The sequence below is a fragment of the Macrotis lagotis genome, chromosome X (assembly GCF_037893015.1).
Source record: "Macrotis lagotis isolate mMagLag1 chromosome X, bilby.v1.9.chrom.fasta, whole genome shotgun sequence".
Lineage (NCBI taxonomy): Eukaryota > Metazoa > Chordata > Mammalia > Peramelemorphia > Peramelidae > Macrotis > Macrotis lagotis.
Window position 1 is genome coordinate 638,205,427 of NC_133666.1, and position 18,956 is coordinate 638,224,382.

The window sequence follows — 18,956 nt, forward strand, 5'->3', positions numbered from 1 at the left end:
TCCCATCAAACAGGAATTTATGCATTCTTTCATTGACTATTTTGTTCTCTGATTCCAGGATATCAGGGCAGTTTTCCTTAACTATATCCTGAAGAATGTAGGTCAGGCTCTTTTTTTTTAATCTTAATTTGTCTCTCCTGGATCTATTTTCCAGGTCAATTATTTTGGCGATGAGATATTTTATATTTTCTTCTATTTTTTCAGTTTTTGATCTTGTTTAAAAGATTCCTAGTGTCTCATTAGCTTCCACTAATTTCTTATTTTTCAAAGAGATATTTTCTTTATGTAGTTTTTGAATCTTTTCCATTTGATCAATTTTGTTTTTAAATAGTTTTTACCTTTTCCCATTTGCTCAATTGTGTCTTTGAGAGAATTGTTTTCTCTTTGCATTTATAGAATTGCATTTTTAAAGGATTTGTTTTCTTCTGTCATTTTCTGTCATAAGATGTTAATTTTCTCTTGCTTTTCTCCCCTAATTTTTCCATTTTCATATTTTCATATTTTCCTTTGAATCTTCATATTTAGCACTCCTTCTACCTTCATGTTCTGAATTAGTATCTTTATCTCCAAGGTAACATTCAATAGATCCTGTTTTGCTGGCCTTTTTTCATTTTAGGATATTAACTTTCCCTAGGGTCTTGTGTTGAGGAAGGGGCTAGTTCACAGACTTGAAGAATCAAAAATACTTGAGGCCTTGCTTATAGGTGTTAGAAACTCCAGGGGGTTGCTTAGTGGATTAACCAGTAAAGAATGCTACAAACTTTCTCTGAATTGTCTGTATTGGGAATATCAGCTCTCTAGGCCAGGGATAGGATCTGGGCTGTCCTCAGGCAACCCAGTTACTGGGCTAGGTCATCAGGGCTGGAATTTCCAGAGGTTCTGCCTGGATAGTCAGCACTGGGGAAGTCCTGCTACCCACACCAAGGCTTTGAGAAAGAGTGTGAACAACTGGGTCTATTTCTATGTTTGTACTGGAGAAAGCTAAGCCCTCATACAGGAATGTTGGGGATTCATCTGGAAAAAGGGGGTGTTGTGGATTTTAGATGTTAGGAGATTAGAGGGATATGGCTGGATGGGGTTGTAGGAGTGCTGGTGGGTCACTCTGTTTAGGCTCAATTCAAGCCACATTGCTCATATGGGTGTCCTAGGCAGCCATGCCAGAGTTCTCCCAGTTCAGCCCTTGAAGCACTCCCAGTCTTCTCACCATGCACACCAAAAATGCTTCGATCTCCACTGCTATGGTTCTCAGGTTTATCCTTTGAGTAATCCTGCTGCTCATGTTTTGGGTCTCTACTCTCTATCTTGGACACACCCATGCTCCCCCATGACAGGCCTTGCAGGAAGACATTTCCTTCTGTTCTTTTGTGGGTTCTGCTGATCCAATATCTGTTAAGACTTGATTCATATTGGTTCTGAGGGTAAGTTAGGAGAGCTTAAAACAGTGCCTTTCTTCTCTCAGCCATCTTGGACAGATGTTGGATAATCTAATTTTAGAAAAAGAAATTTAACAAATCATTAATGAACTACCTAAGAAAAACTCTCCTGCGTCCAAGGGATTTACAATTTAATTCTACCAGACATTAAAAGAACAATTAATTTTCTATATTCTATGAACTATTTGACAAAGTAAGCAAAGGAATAATCCCATTACATTTCTTTCATGTCACAAATATTGTGATTATACCTAAACCTGGAAGAGCCAAAACTGAGAAAGAAAATTATATATAAATGAGAATCAATGCAAGAATTTTAAATGCAATATTAGCAAAGATATACAGCAATTTATCACTTGGATAAATCATTATGATCAGGTGGGATTTACATCAGGAATGCAAGAATGATTCAATAAAAGCAAAACACTCAGCATAATTGACTATATTTTTTTTTAGGATTTTGCAAGGCAAATGGGGTTAAGTGGCTTGCCCAATGCCACACAACTAGGTAATTATTATTAAGTGTTTGAGGCCGGATTTAATCTCTGTTGGAGATGTCAACTGCCCACCCTCTTTACCTGGGGCTTTATTTGGGTTGTTCACATCCACAATCCAGATGATCTGGGCTAGGTCATCATGGCTAGAAATTCCAAAGGATTTCTCTGGACAGTCTTTGCTGGGGGTGTCAGTTGTCTACTCCCAGATGCTCTGAGTAAGGAATTTCTTGACCATGATGAACCCTCATCTACTATCTCTATGAATTCTCACTGGCTTTCCTTCAAAATGGTCCCCTTCCTTACCTCTTCCTCTAAGTTTCCTTAGGTTGATTATAGAATCATTTGGAATACTTTAGAAGAATGTCTTTTTTGGTTCCTCTAGTTGATAATACCTTCCCTTTGAGATTCCTTTCCACTCCCTTTATATAATCTGCATGCATTTATTTTATTTATAATTGTCTCCTCCATTAGAATATGAACTACTTGAGGACAGTAGCTCTTTTTGTCCTTTTTGAAAATATCAGCTTGCTATAAAAATAGAAAGTAAGTGTTTAATTCTATTTTATTGTGAGTTTGATTGCATTGTGTTAGGGGAGTAAAAGAAACTGATCTTAGATCTTGCTGCTGGAGAGGTTCCCTCCACCCTTTTTGCTCCTATTCTTTTAATATTTTAATAGATGGTTTTCATAACAAATCAGAGATTAAATATATTGGTCATCTGCTATTCTTTGCAGTTTATGCTCATTGTACTCAGTTAAAATGGCCCTTAAAAGTACACACTGTCCCTGAACTCATACTCAAATCATTCAGGTATGATTAGACCTAAAGTAGCTTCCTTCAGTTGACATAGCCTTTAGAAATCCTTCCTTTACTGTAGGAAGACTAAGGTAAAATTTATAAATTTAAGATATTTATTAATTTTACCATAATGATCTTATTGCTTTTGTTTATCCTTCTAAAATCACACCATCCTGGAATGTTCGAGTTAGAGGGGATATATGATATTTTTATCACCTCCTGAAAGAGATCTCAAAATAAAAATACCCCCCAAAATTAAAACCAAACATCATAATTATCAGATCAAGGAGACAATCCTGTGAACAGACAGAAAGAAACAATTCAAATGCTGAGAAACCATAGTCAGGATTATACAGGACCTGATTGCATCAACATTAAAAGATCAAAGGGTCTGGAATGTGATATTCCAGAATGCAAGGGAGCTTGAATTATAACCAAGAATCAACTATCCAGCAAAACTGAACTTTCATTTCCAGAGGAAAAGATAGACCTTTATCGAAATTAAATTTTCTGATGAGAAGGCCAGGGGTGAACAGAAAATTTGATGTTTAAACAGGGATTAAAGAGGGAAATATAAGCAGGGGAAAAGGAAAAGACTGCTATTCACTAAGATTAAACTGGTTAAATTCTTACCTGGGATGAAGAATCTCACAACTCTTGAAACTGGTAATTCTATTGGAGGGAACATACATAGATGAAACTATGAACATCCTTGTTATGTCCATGATTAGATTAAATGATTCAAAAGTGTATTAAGACATTAAAAAAGTGACAGGCAGAAAGGGGCAGTAAAATGGGGAAATGAAATTGTACCACATGAAGTGGTACAAATAAAGGAAATATTTTATACTCCATTAAAGGGAAAGTAGTGGATGATAGTCATGTGAATTTTACTCTCATTTGATTTGATTCAAAGAGGGCTTAATACACACCCAGTTGAGTTTAGAAACTTATCTTTCTTTTCAAGTAAAAGAAAGTAGAAACCAGTCATAGATGAACATCTTACACCCTATATCAAGATAAGGTCAGAATGAGAGCAGTGTTATCAAGGGAAAGATTAGTGTCATCAAGGGAAAGATTAATGAAATTGAAAGCAAAAAAAAGCCATTGATCTCATAAATAAAACTAAGGGTTGGTTTTATGAAAAAGCCAATAAAATAGACAAATGTTTGATTAATTTGGTTTAATAAAAAGAAATGGCAACCAAATTGCCAGTATCAAAAATAAAAAGGGTGACAACCACAAATGAGGAGGAAATTGAAGAGATAATTCAGAACTTCTTTGCCTAACTGTATGCCAATAAATTGGATAACTTGAGTGAATGGATGAATATTGACAGAAATACAAACTGACCAAATTAACAGAAAAAGAAATAAATTACTTATATAACCACATTTCAGGGAAAGAAATTGAAGAAACCATCAATAAATTCATTGGAAATAATCTCTAGGGCCAAATGGATTTACAAGTGATTTTTACCAAACATTTAAGGAACAATTCCTATTATAAATAAACTATTTTTAAAAAATAGGGGAGGAAGGAGATCTGTCAAACTCCTTTTATGACACCAAAATGGTGCCGATACTTAAACCAGGTAGAACCAAAACAAAGAAAAGTTATAGACCAATAAATCTCTCTAATGTATATTGATGCAAAAATTTCAAATAAAATGTTATCAGTGATACTAAAGCAAATTATTACTAGAGTAATATATCATGATCAGGTAGGATTTATAGCAGGTAAGCAGGGATGGTTCAATATTAGGAAAACACTCAGCATAATTGAACATGTCAATAGCAAAAGCAACAGAAATCACATGATTATCTCAATAGATGTTGAAAAAGCCTCATATAAAATACTTCAATTCCTATTAAAATACTGGAAAGTTTAGGAATAAATGGAATTTTCCTTAAAATAATAAATAGTATCTATCTAGAACATCAACAAAGAGTTTATGTAAAGGGATAAACTCAGCATTTCCAATAAAATCAAGGGTCAAACAAGGATGCCCATTATCACCATTACTATTCAAAATAGTATTAGAAATGCTAGGTGTAGCAGTAAAGAAAAACAGAAATTGAAGGAATCAGAATTGGCAATGAAGAACCAAAGATTTTACACTTTGCAGATGATATGATGATATGATAGTATACTTAGAGAACCTAAGAAAATCACCTAAAAACTCCTTGAAACAATTAACAAATTCAGCAAAGTAGCAAGACATAAAATAAACCCACATAAGAAAGTCATCATCATTTCTATATATTAACAATAAAACCCGAGAGAAAGAGATAGAAAGCAATATTCCATTTAAAGTAGCTAGAGACAACATTAAACACTTGGAAACCTATCTCCAAAAACAAACCCAGAAACTGTATTATGCAATTATAAAGCACTTCTCAACCAAATAAAGTCAAATCTAAATAACTGGAAACATGTCAATTCCTCATGGTTAGGTCGACCTAGTATAATAAAATGATACTTCTATACAAATTAAAGTAGTTATTCAATGCCTTATAAATCGAACTACCAAATTTACTTTACCAGCTAGAAAAAATAGTAACAAAATTCATCTGGAACAACAAAAGTTCAAGAACAGCAAGAGAACTGTTGAAAAAAATGCAAAGGAAGGTGGCCTAGCTCTACCACATCTAAAACAATACTATGAAGCAGTAGTCATCCAATCTGCCTAGTACTGGTTAAGAGACAGAGTAATGGATAAATGGATTAGGATTGGTTCAAAAGAAACCTCAGTAAATGACTACAGCAATCTACTATTTGACACACCCAAAGACATCAACTTCTGGGATAAGCACTCACTATTTGACAAAAAATATTGGGAAAATTGGAAAATAGTATGGCAAAAATTAGACATAGACCCACAACTCACATTCTACGCCAAAATAAAGTCAAAATGGATATAAGATTTAGGCATAAAGGGTGACACCACAGATAATAGATCAAGAAATACACAAGAAATATCTATCAGATCTATGGAAAGAGATACATTAATGATCAAAAAGAATTAAAGTACATTATAAACTGAAAAATGAATCATTTTGACTATATTAACTTAAAAAGTTTTGCACTAATAAATCAGTACTGCCAAAATCAGAAGGAAAGCCAAAAGCTGGCAAACAATTGAAGAGTTCTGATAAAGGTCTTTTCTAAAATATATAGGTAGCAAATCATTCCCCAATTGATAAATGGTCAAAGGATATGAATAGGCAGTTTTCAAATGAAGAAATTAAAGCTAGATATAATCATATGGGAAAATGCTCCAAATCATTATTAATTAGAGAAATGCAAACTAAAACAACAAATGAGGTATCGCCTCACACATATTGGATTGACCAACATGAGAAAAAGAGAAAATGATCAATACTGGAGCAGTTGTGGGAGGATTGGGATGTTGATGCCTTGCTGGTGGAGTTGTGAATGGATCCAACCATTCTGGAGAGCAATATGGACCTATGTCCAAAGAGCAAAAATACTTCATATCCTTTGGCTCAGCAATTCCAATTTTAGATCTATATCCAGAAGAAATTATAAAAATTAGAAAAAGGCCTACATGTCCCAACATAATGGTAGCAGCTCTTTCTTTAGTGGCAAAGAATTGGAAATTGAGGGGATGTCTATCAATTGGGGAATGGCTAAACAAGTTATGGAACATGAAGTTTATGGAATAAATGGACGGACTCTAGAGAGGCAAGGAATGACTTATGGGATCTGATGCTGACTAAAGGGAGCAGAAACAAGAGAACTTGTACACATGAACAACAATATTGTGAGATGATCAACCTTGATGGAAGCAGGTCCTCTCAGCAGTTCAGAGAGCTAGGGCAACCATATTAGACCAGCTATGGATAATGCTATCCCCATACAGAAGAAGAAAAACCAAACCAAGCAAGAAAAACCCCAACCCTTCAGAATCTGATATACACTTCATATATATCCTCTCTGATGTATCTCTTTCCCTTAATCCTAATTCCTCATACCAAAAATGACTTATCTGTAAACATGTTTGTCAAAAATATGTATGTATAATGCTAACCTGATTTTTCCTCACTGAGGAAAGGTGGGTAGGAAGGGAAGTAGAGGAAATTTTGCAACTTAAAAATATACATGTGCATATGGATGAAAAACATTAATTGAAAAAATGGGAGCATTGATTCGACAGGAAAGGTGTTATAAGTCAATTAGGAGAACAAGAAGTAGTTTATCTGTCAGAGCTATGAAAAGGGAAGCAATTTATGACCAAAGAAGAGAGAGGAAACATAATAAAAAACCAAAATGGATATTTGAGATTAATTAGATTAAAAGATATTTCCACAAAAAAAAAGATTTTTTCCATGGTGTTAAGATCCAAAGGAGTGCGGTAAACTGGGAAACAATTTTTACAACTAGCATTTCTGACAAAGCCTCATTTCTAAAATATGTAGAGAACTTAGTAAAATTTATAAGAATTCAAGTCTCAGTTGACAAATTGTTAAAGCTATGAAAAGACAATTCATAGATGAAGAAATCAAAGCTATCTATAGTCAAATGAAAAGATGCTTTAAATCATTATTAGTTAGAGAAATGCAACTTAAAATGAATCTGAGCTCAGAGCTCAAAATATTAGATTTGATAATATTACTAAAAAGGAAGATGATAAATGTTGGGATAGATGTGGGAAAACTAGGACAGTAATGTATTGTGAACTAACGCAACCTTTTGGAGAGCAATCTGAAATTATGACCAGAGGACAATAAAACTCTGCATAACTTTTGATCCAGCAATACCACAACTAAATCTGTATCTTAGATCATGAAAAAGTGTAAAAATCCCCACATGTACAAGAATATTTATGGCAAGAATATTTTTCAAGATGGTAAAGAGTTGCAGATTAAGGGAATATCCATTAGTTGGGGAATGGCTGAGCAAATTGGGGCATATGAATTTCATGGAACATTATTGGTCTATAAGAAATCATGAGCAACAGGACTTCAGAAAAACATGGAAATATTTTTAAGAACTGATGGTGAATAAAGTGAGAAGATCCAGAAGAACAATATGTATACACTGACAGCAAGATGGGGTGATGATGAATTATATTGCACTTGAAGATTTCTGCAACATAATAAAGACAATTCTAAAATATGTGATGGAGAGTACCATCCATATCCACAAAGGAACTGTGGAGTTTAAATGTAGACAGAAGTTTTACTATCTTCAATTTTTTTTTTAAAAAAAGCTTCTTTGCGAAAAAAAGAAAACCTTTCACAGAAATAAAGTCGAACTTACACAAGTTTGCTTATGAGTAAGTCTAGCTAATATAATAAAAGTGCTTATTTTACTTAAATTAATTGACTTAATCAATGCTATTTCACTCAAACTGGCAAAAATAGTTTATAGAACCAAAAAAATAACAAAATTTATCTGCAAGACCAAAAGGTCAAGAATATTAAGGGAAATAATGAAAAACAAATGCAAAGGAATGTGGCTTAGCCTTTCCTGATCTTAAACTAACTATAAAGTGGCAGTCATAAAAACCTATTTTGTACTGGCTATGAAAAAAGAGTGGTTGATCAGTGGAGTAGATTGGGTTCACAAGGCAAAATGCTAAATAATTGCGGTAATCTATTGTTTGATAAACTCAAAGACTTTAGCTTCTGGGATAAGGACTCACTATTTGACAAAAACTGTTACAGAGATTAGAAAATAATATGATAGAAACCAGGTAAAGATCAATGTTTCACAACCCATCTCAAGATAAGGTCAAAATGGGAAAAGGATTTTGACATAAAGGGTGATGCAAATTAGGAGAGCAAAGGATAGATTACCCATCAGAGCTAAGGATTGAGGAAAGATTTATGATCAACAAAACATAGAGATTATTATAAAATACAAAATGAATAGTTTTTGTTACATTAATTAAAAAAGCTTTTCCAGAAACAAAACCACTTTAAACAAAATTAGAAATAAAGTAGAAACATTGGAATCAAATTTTATAGTCAGTGTTTTTGATAAAGGTCTCTTTTCTAAAATATATAGAAAACTGAGTCAAATTCACAAGAATCATTCCCCAATTCACAAATAATCAAAGAATATGAATAGGCACTTTTCTGATGAACAACTTAAAGCTATCACTAGTCATATGAAAAAATGCACTAAATCTATCTAGCTAGCAGAGAAAAGCAAATTTAAACAATTATGAGGTAATATCTCACATCTATGAGATTGAGAAATATGCCAGAAGAGAGAAATGATCAAGATTGTAGGGCATTTGGGAAAAGCGGGGCCTCAATGCGCCATTGATGGAGTTGTGAACTCTATGGGGGCCACTTTGGATATGGACCATTCTGTCCAACATTTTGGAACTATGCCTAAAGGCATATAGAACTGTTAATTCTTTTTTCTGGCAATTACACTGTTAGTCTGTATCCCTAAGAAATCATGAAAAGTGAAAAAAGACATATTTGTACAAAATACCATCAGGCTAGGTTTTCCTTTGTTTCCAGAAATCTACTTTTCTTATGAATCTTCTGATCTCTTCTCACCCTCTATATTCTTTTTTGCTCCTCCAAACTGACAATACTTCTTCATTTTTTCTGTAGTTAAATTAATCCCTAGGAGAAACTGTCCTTTTTGCTGTTCCAAAACACAGAATAATTCCTTATTTGTTCCAATATATCAAAGTGCTATTATTTAATTTGTATGGATATTTCTTTTTTGTTGATGCTTTTTTCCCAAATACATGATATGAAAGTTTTTCAACTTTCATCCAAATGCATATGTATATTTTTAAGTTACAAAATTTCCTTCTATCTTCCCTTCCCATCTATCTACCCAAAATGTTGAACAGTCAGATTCATATTGGACATACACATTTGTGTTAAACATGTTTCCAGATTAGTGATTTTCAGTATGCGGAATTAGGATTAAGGGAAAGAAATAGAAATATTTTTTTTTAAATGTGAATGTAGTATTTATCATATTCTAAAGGCTTTTTTAACTTATTTTTTTTTGTTTGTGTTGTTTAGTTTGGTTTCCAATTCAGTCAAATTCAACCCATTCCAGTTCAATTCAGTCCAATACAATCAATTCAGTTCTATCCTGTCTTATTGTCTACAATTCAAGTTAATTTAATAGGTATTTATCGAGCACTTGCTATATGCAAGACATTATTCTAAGTTCTGGGTTTAGAAAGCAAAAAAATGGTTTGTGACTTCAAGGATTGTACAGTCAACTGGAGGGAGAGAACATGCTTATTCATCAGCAAATGAGGTAAGAGTCATTAACACAGTGTACCTTTAGTTAGCAAACTTCATGACATCCAGTGGGGGTAATTCTCTATATGTACTCTTTCTTCTTTCCACTTTTCATTCCTTTAACATCATCTTTTAGGATTTTTTTAATTTATTCACATTTTTGCCCTTTCAGTCCTTTTTCTTTGCCTTGTCTTTCTCTACTTCATATTTGGTTTAGGTGGTCACTGAGGTTCGTTTCAGTTTGAATAAGGTATCACTTTATAAGAGTTATCTTTGTTGGTTATAATTTCCCTTCTTATTCTTTTCTTTTTTTGTTCTTGCTCTTGTTCTTCTTCATCTTTCTTTCCTTCTTTCTTTCCTTCTTTCCTTCTTTCTTTCCTCCTTTCCTTCTTTCCTTCTTTCTTTCCTCCTTTCCTCTTTCTTTCTTTCTTTCTTTCTTTCTTTCTTTCTTTCTTTCTTTCTTTCCTCCTTTTCTTTTTCTTTTCCCAGTTCCTCCACTGAACTAATTTTTCAAAACCAAACAATTAACTGGATCACAGAAATAAAAGATATTTAAATGAAATGGACTATAAGATATACAATGTTCAACCTTGCAAATTTTAGAATATCTAAATACAATGTCAGAGCTGGAAGTTACCACAGAACATAGATTATGTGATTTTAGAATCAGGATAGTGAATGTTAATATTGCAAAGAACCTTTGGAGAACCAAAACTGATTTACCATGTGATGAAGCTGATGGTCTGAGAAAAGTAGCAAGTGTAGGCACTTATTCATTAGACTTAAAATCTATAATACTGTCCACCATGATACTTTTTAATCTAATTCTAGCTAAAAACTTCAGTGATAAGGAGCACAATGCATTATTATGTAGATCATAGGTTATTTGTGAATTGTTTGAATTGGAATGGACTTAGCTTCTCCAGTATATATAATTTTTTAGCTTAGTGTAGAATAATATAATAGAAAAACAGTCATCCATGTTCTCCTTTTCAAGTGCTTTTTAAGACCGTACTCTCATACATATCCAGGTTTTTAGCTTGGGAGAGACTTCAGACTTCATCTAGAACAACTCTCTACAAATTATGAACACAATTTGCAATAAACCAATGAAGCCATCCAGGATTTGCTTGGTATGTAATTTAGTCCTTCATGAAACAGCCTTTTATTGTTGGACTTTTGCCTTACTTGGGAAGTTTTTGGCCAGGGTTTCTTAGCCCATAGGGAAATGAATTACTTTGAGGAAGGGAAGGCAATTTGTTATTTTTTTCTAATGAAGAGCTGAGGGAATTCAGTCTCTCTGACTCTAGGATGTGTACATATTTCCCCTGTTCCCTCCACTATTAAGGCCCACAAATCATCCATCTCAAATGAAGAGTGATCCCATTTATGCCTCCCAGACAGATCAATCACTATGCCTGGGGTCATGATCTTATGCTCACTTGGGGTCAGATCTACTGCCTTCCCTGCCCTTCTTGTCAACTGGCACCCCTGATGCCCAGTAAGTATTTGGGTGAAAGAGACTGAAAATGAGAAGGAATACAAGGGAAGCTAAGATGTCTATTCTTTTTTTTAAGTTTTTGCAAGACAAAGGGGTTTAGTAACTTGTTCAATGTCACACAGCTAGGTCATTATCAACTGTCGAATTTGAACTCAGGTCCTCCTGAGTCCAGGGCCAGTGGTCTATCCACTGCACCACCTAGCTGCCCCTAAAGCAGTTTATTTTTCCTCAAAAATATTTGAATGTAGTTTTAAGCTTAGCACATGCCAGATCATGATACAGTGAAGGCCAGACCTGAGTCTAGCTCCACTTAGGAAAATAATGATTATTGATAGAAATAGTCCTAGACTCACATTCATGAGACTCACATCTAAGTCTAAGCAGGGTCATTGACTAACTTGGATCACAGACTAATTCCTCCAGCTACATCTTACACTGAAAGTGGGTGTATACTTGCCTGATGATGCTAAACCTTCCAGTCAGTACATAGATGAATCAGATGGGCCATATAATATTGATAGAAATAAGACCTTTTCAGTATTATCATTTTTTATAATACCAGATGAGATGTTTGTGGACATATCTTGACTGAAAATCATGAGAGAAATATAGATTTTCCTTCTCTTTATGACAATAGAGAATACATTGCAGTAAATCTTAGTACATTTCTGTGCTAACGGCCAGAGTTAGGGCCAGTCAAATCTAAAGCCTGCAGTGTAATCAGGATAGAGGATTCATTGACACATGGACCAGGAAAAAAAATCTTAAAAAATCTTAGTGGTTATATATTTCAATTCTCTAACATGAAGAAATATATGATAGTCTTCTACAAATTCACAAAGGTAATACTATTCATTTCTATTTTTATTCTCAGTATTTCTGAGTAGCCATAAAGACAGAGTTCTAGGATCTTTCAACACCATCCGTGGCTGCTCCATGAGAATTCCTGACTATATGAGACAGAACTTTGATATATCCTTCCATACAAATTGCCCACAAGGGCAAACGTTAATGGGAAAAATTCTCTAGAGATGAATGGGAAATGTAAGCAAGGATTCTCTCCCCTATTAGAAGCTGACAGGGAAACTGAGACCATTTCCTATCATCTAAGGCAGAGCTCTGTATAGGAATCTAGAAACTTGGAGAGAGATGTCTTAGGTACCTTGGCAAGGAAAAGGTTATAAGGAGGCCACAGAATGAGAGGATGGATAGAAATCATATCATGGCAATGTCCACATGCTTTAGAGAAGGAATGTGTAGCCCATAAAAGACAGAGAATTGCTACCTCAACCAGAACACAGTAAGTCTCATTTTCCAGAAGTGTCCATTTTGGTTATGGGAGGTCCAGTATGGTGTACTCAACTGGAAATCCTAATGGAAGAAAACAGCAATGTTAAATGGACAGCTATAAGAGAAAATCTTCATGGAAATGACATAATAGGTTCAGTGCTTTGCAAACCTTAAAGTATTCTATAATTTCTTGTTGCTATTAATATTGCCATTTTTATTGATGAAAGTGATATTGATTTATGTCAGGGTCAGTATGCAAGGAAATCCTGAAAAATAAAGAAAATGAATGGAAGTTATCTAATCCATATTTCTTCAAGTCCTAGAATTGGAATATGCATTACAACAAACATCTCTTATAGCCAAGAGTGTGCTCTTCAATATTTAACAATCAGTGCCAAGGGGAAATTTCATTACTTCACACACTTTCAAGTTTCACTTGGGTTATTAACATCTTCTCTATCACTTTCTAAAATCTAGACAATCCTGAAAACACATTAACTCAAGCTTTGATTTGTAGCACTTAACTTTGATTATTTTTTAACTCTAAATACACTGAAAATTTGACAGTTGGTTCTTGAAAGCTAGTCTGAGCTGGCACCAGCAAACCTCTGCTTGCAGCTATAAGGTATGATCCTAAAATTTGGGTTCTGGACCTGGCTTTGTCATTAACTCACTGTTTGAGATGATGAGCAGATGACAGCCCTCCTTTGGGGCTTATTTTCTAATAGGCGTAAGAAGAGGGAGTTGAAGAGAAGATAATCATCTGATGGCTAAGACACTTTTTTTGCTGCAAGGTCTCTACTAATTCTGAGAATTTAAACTCTAAGGACTCTCCAATTCTTAGACTTTTCAAAATAAATTTTATTGATGACTTTTATCTTTATATGACAGCCATTTTAGCAGTGACCTAGTATTCATTCTCTGCCCATTAAATTCTGAGTAGGGCAACTGGGTGGTTGACCTCAGACTCTTAGTAGGGAGTGATCCTGGGAAAGGCACTTGATCTTATTTCCTCCTCTGTAAAATGAACTTGGGAAGGAAAAAAGACTATTCTAGTGTCTTTCCCTGGAACAACCTGATGGTATTACAAAGACCTGGACATTATTGAAAGCAACTGAGCAACCAGATCTGGGAACTTTACTAAGTGCCCCCTGCCCAAAAAAGAAAGAAAGGGAGAAAAAAGTAGTACCTATCCTCCAGGAACTCACAGTAAGGGATGATGATGGAGAGAGGGACAAATGTATTTGACAACTGTATACAGAATATAATTTAGAATGAGTAGTCTCACAAGGAAAGGCACTATGATTAAGGGAAAGGCTTCCTTCTATCCCTTCTGACAAAGGAAAAAAAGAGCAACAGTTCTGAATACAGTGGCAATTATCTGATATTGGATGCGAGAGCATGACCTTCACTTCATCATCTTTTCTGATGGACCTTCTTCGCTGATTTTTCGATTACACAGCTTCTAAGTTGCCTTGAGGTATCTGTTCATGTGCATTGTTTTAGTATTGTATAAATGTTGCTCTTTTGTTTCTTCCTATTTTGTTATAGATCAGTTCTTGTAGATGTTTTTACAACAGTGAAGTAGTGCAATAGTTAGATTGTTGATCATGGAGTTAGAAAAGTCTGAGTTCAGATATGATCTTGCACTGGTATTTTTTGCTTTCTACCTGCCTCCATTTCCTTATCTATAAATTGGAAATAATTATAGTAATTGGCTCCTACCATTGTAAGAGTATCAAATGAGGTAATATTTTAAAAATTCTTTGCAAATTTCAAGTTATAAACATTCTAGCTATTATTACTAATTATTATCATTTTTATTATTGATAGGATGAAGTGGTCAAAAATAACAGCAATGTTTCAAACCTGTCAGAGAAATAGTGACCCTGACAAGTGTTCATTTAGTGTCTGCTTGAAGACCTTCAGTAATGAGGAATTCAGAACTTCCTCAGGGAGTTTATTCATTTAATGGACCGATATAAATGTTAGAAATGTCTTTGATATGGAGCCAAAATTTGCCTCCATAATTTCCAAGTATTCATTCTTATCCGACTTAATGCTTAGCACATTTCCTGACACATCATAGTTACTTGATAAATTCGTATTCATTTGACTTGTTACTCTGAAAATGTTTGCATGATGTTTCAACCAAACCCCAGATGTTTGCATCATTGAACTTTAGCATGAGCCTTGCAATGTTTCTAGCAGTGTTCATTTGTTCCACTCTTGGTCTCTTCCTCCTTTGCCCATTCTAATAATGGATCATTATCATACTTCCATTATAATCATATGTCATGCCTTAAATAACCTTCTATTTTAGGAGATGTTAAGCTAGGATCCATTACCTATTTCCATTGATGGGGATGGTATCTTTGATAGATTTCATGGGGCATGTTATCCGAGGTGAAAAGAACAACATAATCATTTATCCAGTTCTTAATTGAAATTTAGCATTTTTAAAAGTTATTTTTGAAAATTGTTCTGAGAAAAAGTCCATTAAACTTCACCAGATTGCCAAGTAGGTCCATTACTCAGAAAGTTAACTCTTTCTCTACTTTTTTCTTCCCTCTCAGTCCTGAAATTTTTTCCCCTGCTGTTCTGCCATGTTACTTCCCTCACCATTAAGGGCACCTGAAACTGTATTCACCAAGCTCTGGCCCCAGAGTATATTTCTGAGCTCAAAGCATGCTGATCTTAAAAGCAGTTTTTTTTAAAAAAAAATTTCACTTACTGCTGGCAGTATATAATGTTAAACTATTAATGTAGGTAGTGAACTTAATAGGATATGACAACTTGAAGAGGCCTTAGCATTACTTAATCCAATACCTTCATTTTTAGGAGAAGAAATTCAGATGAGAGAAGGGTCTCTTTTGAGATCACAAGGTAGTGAGGGATAGATCTGTAATTGAAATCTAAGTTTTGAATTCTCTGTCCTATGTTCTCTACATTATGTGATGAAGGCTGTCTGAATTTTTATTTCCATTAATTTCATTTCATTCCCACAGACCTATCATTCACATGGCATCAGCAAATCAGACACAGGTCTCAGAATTCTTCCTCTTTGGCTTTTCTGAGAAACCAGAGCTAGAAATGCCTCCTTTGGGGTTCATCTTGTGCTTAAATATGATTACTATGGTTGGGAACATTCTTATAATGTTGGTCATTGGTTCTGGTCACCATCTTCACACACCCATGTACTTCTTCCTCTCCAATTTATCCTTTGTGGATTTGTGTTTGGTTTCAACTACAGTTCCTAAGATGCTAGAGAACATCCTGATACAAAGCAAGGCCATCTCCTATGCTAGCTGCCTTGTCCAGATGTACTTTTTCTTAGTTTTCACATGTATGGACAATTTGCTCCTCAGTGTGATGGCCTATGACTGTTTTGTTGCCATCTGTAACCCTCTGCACCATGTGTCCATGATGAGCCCACAATTTTGAGTTGAATTGGTTTTGTTGTCTTCTAAATTCTGTCCTCCACACCATCATGGCAACCCAACTCTCCTTCTGCAAAGGCCATGGCATTGCACATTTCTTCTGTGTTCTTTCTCAGTTTCTGAAACTGTCTTGTTCTGACACCTTCATCAATAGCATCTTACTGTATTTTACAGCCTTCTTGCTGGCTTTTGTCCCTTTGGCAGGGATCATTTTCTCTTATAGTAAGATTTGTGCTTCCATATTGAGAATCCCATCAAGTGAGGGAAAGCATAAAGCATTTTCCACCTGCGGGTCTCATCTTTGTGTTGTTTCATTATTCTATGGAACACTTCTTGGACCATACCTGAGCTACTCAGCTGTCCACTCTTCCTGGAAGAATTCATTTATCTCAGTGATGAATACTGTGGTCACTCCCATGCTGAACCCCTTTATATATAGCCTAAGAAATAAGGATATAAAGGATGCCTTAAGGAGACTCTTTTATAGCTCTACCTCTTCTTAGTGATGGGGAGTGATCTCCATTGGCTTCCACACATGATGCCCAGGGCTCTCCAGGTTTATTCTCTATTGGTGCTTTCCCTGAATAATGATTCCTCATAGGCAGAACTGAACTCAAGCATCCAGCGGCTACATAATGGACAATGCTAACCTGACTGTTCACCACTGGGGGTGGGGGTGGGGGTGGGAAGGGAGGACAGAAGGAAATTTTGTAACTTAAAGGTATATATGTGCAGGCAGCTAGGTGGTGCAGTGGATAGAGCACCAGCCCTGGAGTCAGGAGTTCCTGAGTTCAAATCTGGCCACAGACACTTAATAATTACCTAGCTGTGTGGCCTTGGGCAAGCCACTTAAACCCCATTGCCTTGCAAAAACTTAAAAAAAAGATATGCATGTACAAATTTATTAAAATAAATTAGTAACTTAAACAAGAGAGAAGGGAATGTTACTGGTAACAGGTTCTCTTTGCCTCACTCTTGGAGGGCAAACCCTATCTTTTGCTCAGTTCTGTGCTTTCTCTCTGTCTCTTTGAAAATTCTCTTTTCACTCTGCTTCACTGCAGAAAGGGTAAGATTCTCCCAAAGCTTGTTTTAGCCCCATTGTTTAAAATAGGGGACCCCTCTGTCTTCTTAGTGGTTTGGGGAGGATGGAGGCTGGGTGAACAACCATTTTTTCTCAGACTACACAGGTGTTTATCAATTCCAAGCCCCATCCCTAAAGTCATTAGTTCTAACCAAGGAGGCTCCATCCTTCAGTGGAGGGGGAAGGGGAAGCAGGTGTATTGATTGACAAGTCTAGTGGTCAGTTAATTAAGAAGTGAAAAAAAAAGAAAAAAGGGAAGCCATTTAAAATAACTTCAGAATGCATTCAACTATATTAAGAATTTTAACTATTGATTGGCTATTTCAAAATTTTAATGAACATATGAGGTTCCTCAAGAAATTCTAATTGATTCTAAAAATTATTTTATGACTGGTCTTAATTGTCATGATTCAAAAAGTTTATATTATAATATGTGTGTGCGTATTTAAACATCAACTGGAAGTTTTTACATGGCCTGAAGAGATGGGAGAATGTTTCTATATTTGAGATCTGCTAAGGCTGACCAGAGCCTTCAGACAAATCTCACTTTAGTAAATTTGAAACCCTTGTATGAAAGACTTGTCTCTGTGTTTGTCTTTGTCTTAAAAGATACCCTGCTCTGTGTGTGTGTGTGTGTGTGTGTGTGTAATTCAGATCTGAAATAGTTACCTGAGTTAAATAAAAAGTCTAATTTAAAATTAAAATTACAACTAATTAAAATTAAGTAATTTAAAAATAAGATTGGAGCCTACCTCTTTACTAGGGAATTTTATACCATATGACTCAATTTGGAATTCCAAAAGAATAGACAGTTGCCCTTTGAATAAAGTTAGCAAATCAAGTTTAAATTAGAAAATAAGCAACACAAATTGTGTTTACATTTGAAAGTGTAAGTTATAACTTTTGTGTTATGAATACTGTTATAAATAAAAGAAACAAATCTGCTAGAGAGAGAGAAGAATTGAACACTTTATTCAGGTATCTTCAAAGACACAGGTGCCCCCTAGAGTGAGGCACACCAAAGTACAATACTATCTGTTAGTTTATAGTTTTAGAAACTCTTTCCCCTCCCATCTGGACTTTCATAAGCTCTCAGAATTTGAATTACAGTCTAAGAGGTTCACCATCCTATGACATGTCTCTAATATGACCCTACCCCCATCATACAATGCATGTTATGTTGATGAACCTCAACTGTCACAGTGGATATGCAGGATAATATTCAAGTACCTAATTGCACAAACTCAGTTACTTTAGATAAAAATCTCTAAATCACCCTTTATTTCCTTAAGTGTTGCTTTTTTCTAATCTTTGGAATGGGATTAGAAGATATCAGTCAGTTTTGTGATTGCCTGGAACTACTCCCCCTTTGTAATGCATTTCTTAGGCAGCCTCACCTTGTGGAGACCAATACCCCACATTCCTCAAAACTCCCTTTCATTTTAATAAGACCTTGGTCTTCACACTTCACCAGCAGTGCCTTCTTCAGATTATATTAACATCAATTCACAGTCCTCATCCTTGATAGAACTACTGACTGTTTCAATTAATATTTTTATCTCTTCATTATTAGAGGCATACACCCATCCTAATTTACTGATAGAATTTTGTTGTATTTTGGGTATTAACTGGATCATGTATGTAAGACACATGGGTAATAAGA

At 34.9% G+C, this 18,956-nt stretch overlaps 1 protein-coding gene across 1 annotated transcript; it reads left to right on the top strand.

Moving 5' to 3' along the window:
- Positions 1–15,746: 15,746 nt before the first annotated feature.
- LOC141499511 (olfactory receptor 7A10-like) lies at positions 15,747–16,715 on the top strand. Its single transcript, XM_074202200.1, is given in 2 exon segments — positions 15,747–16,212; positions 16,214–16,715. Coding segments are annotated over 2 exon segments (921 nt in total). The 5' UTR covers positions 15,747–15,793.
- The last annotated feature ends 2,241 nt before the right edge of the window (positions 16,716–18,956 follow it).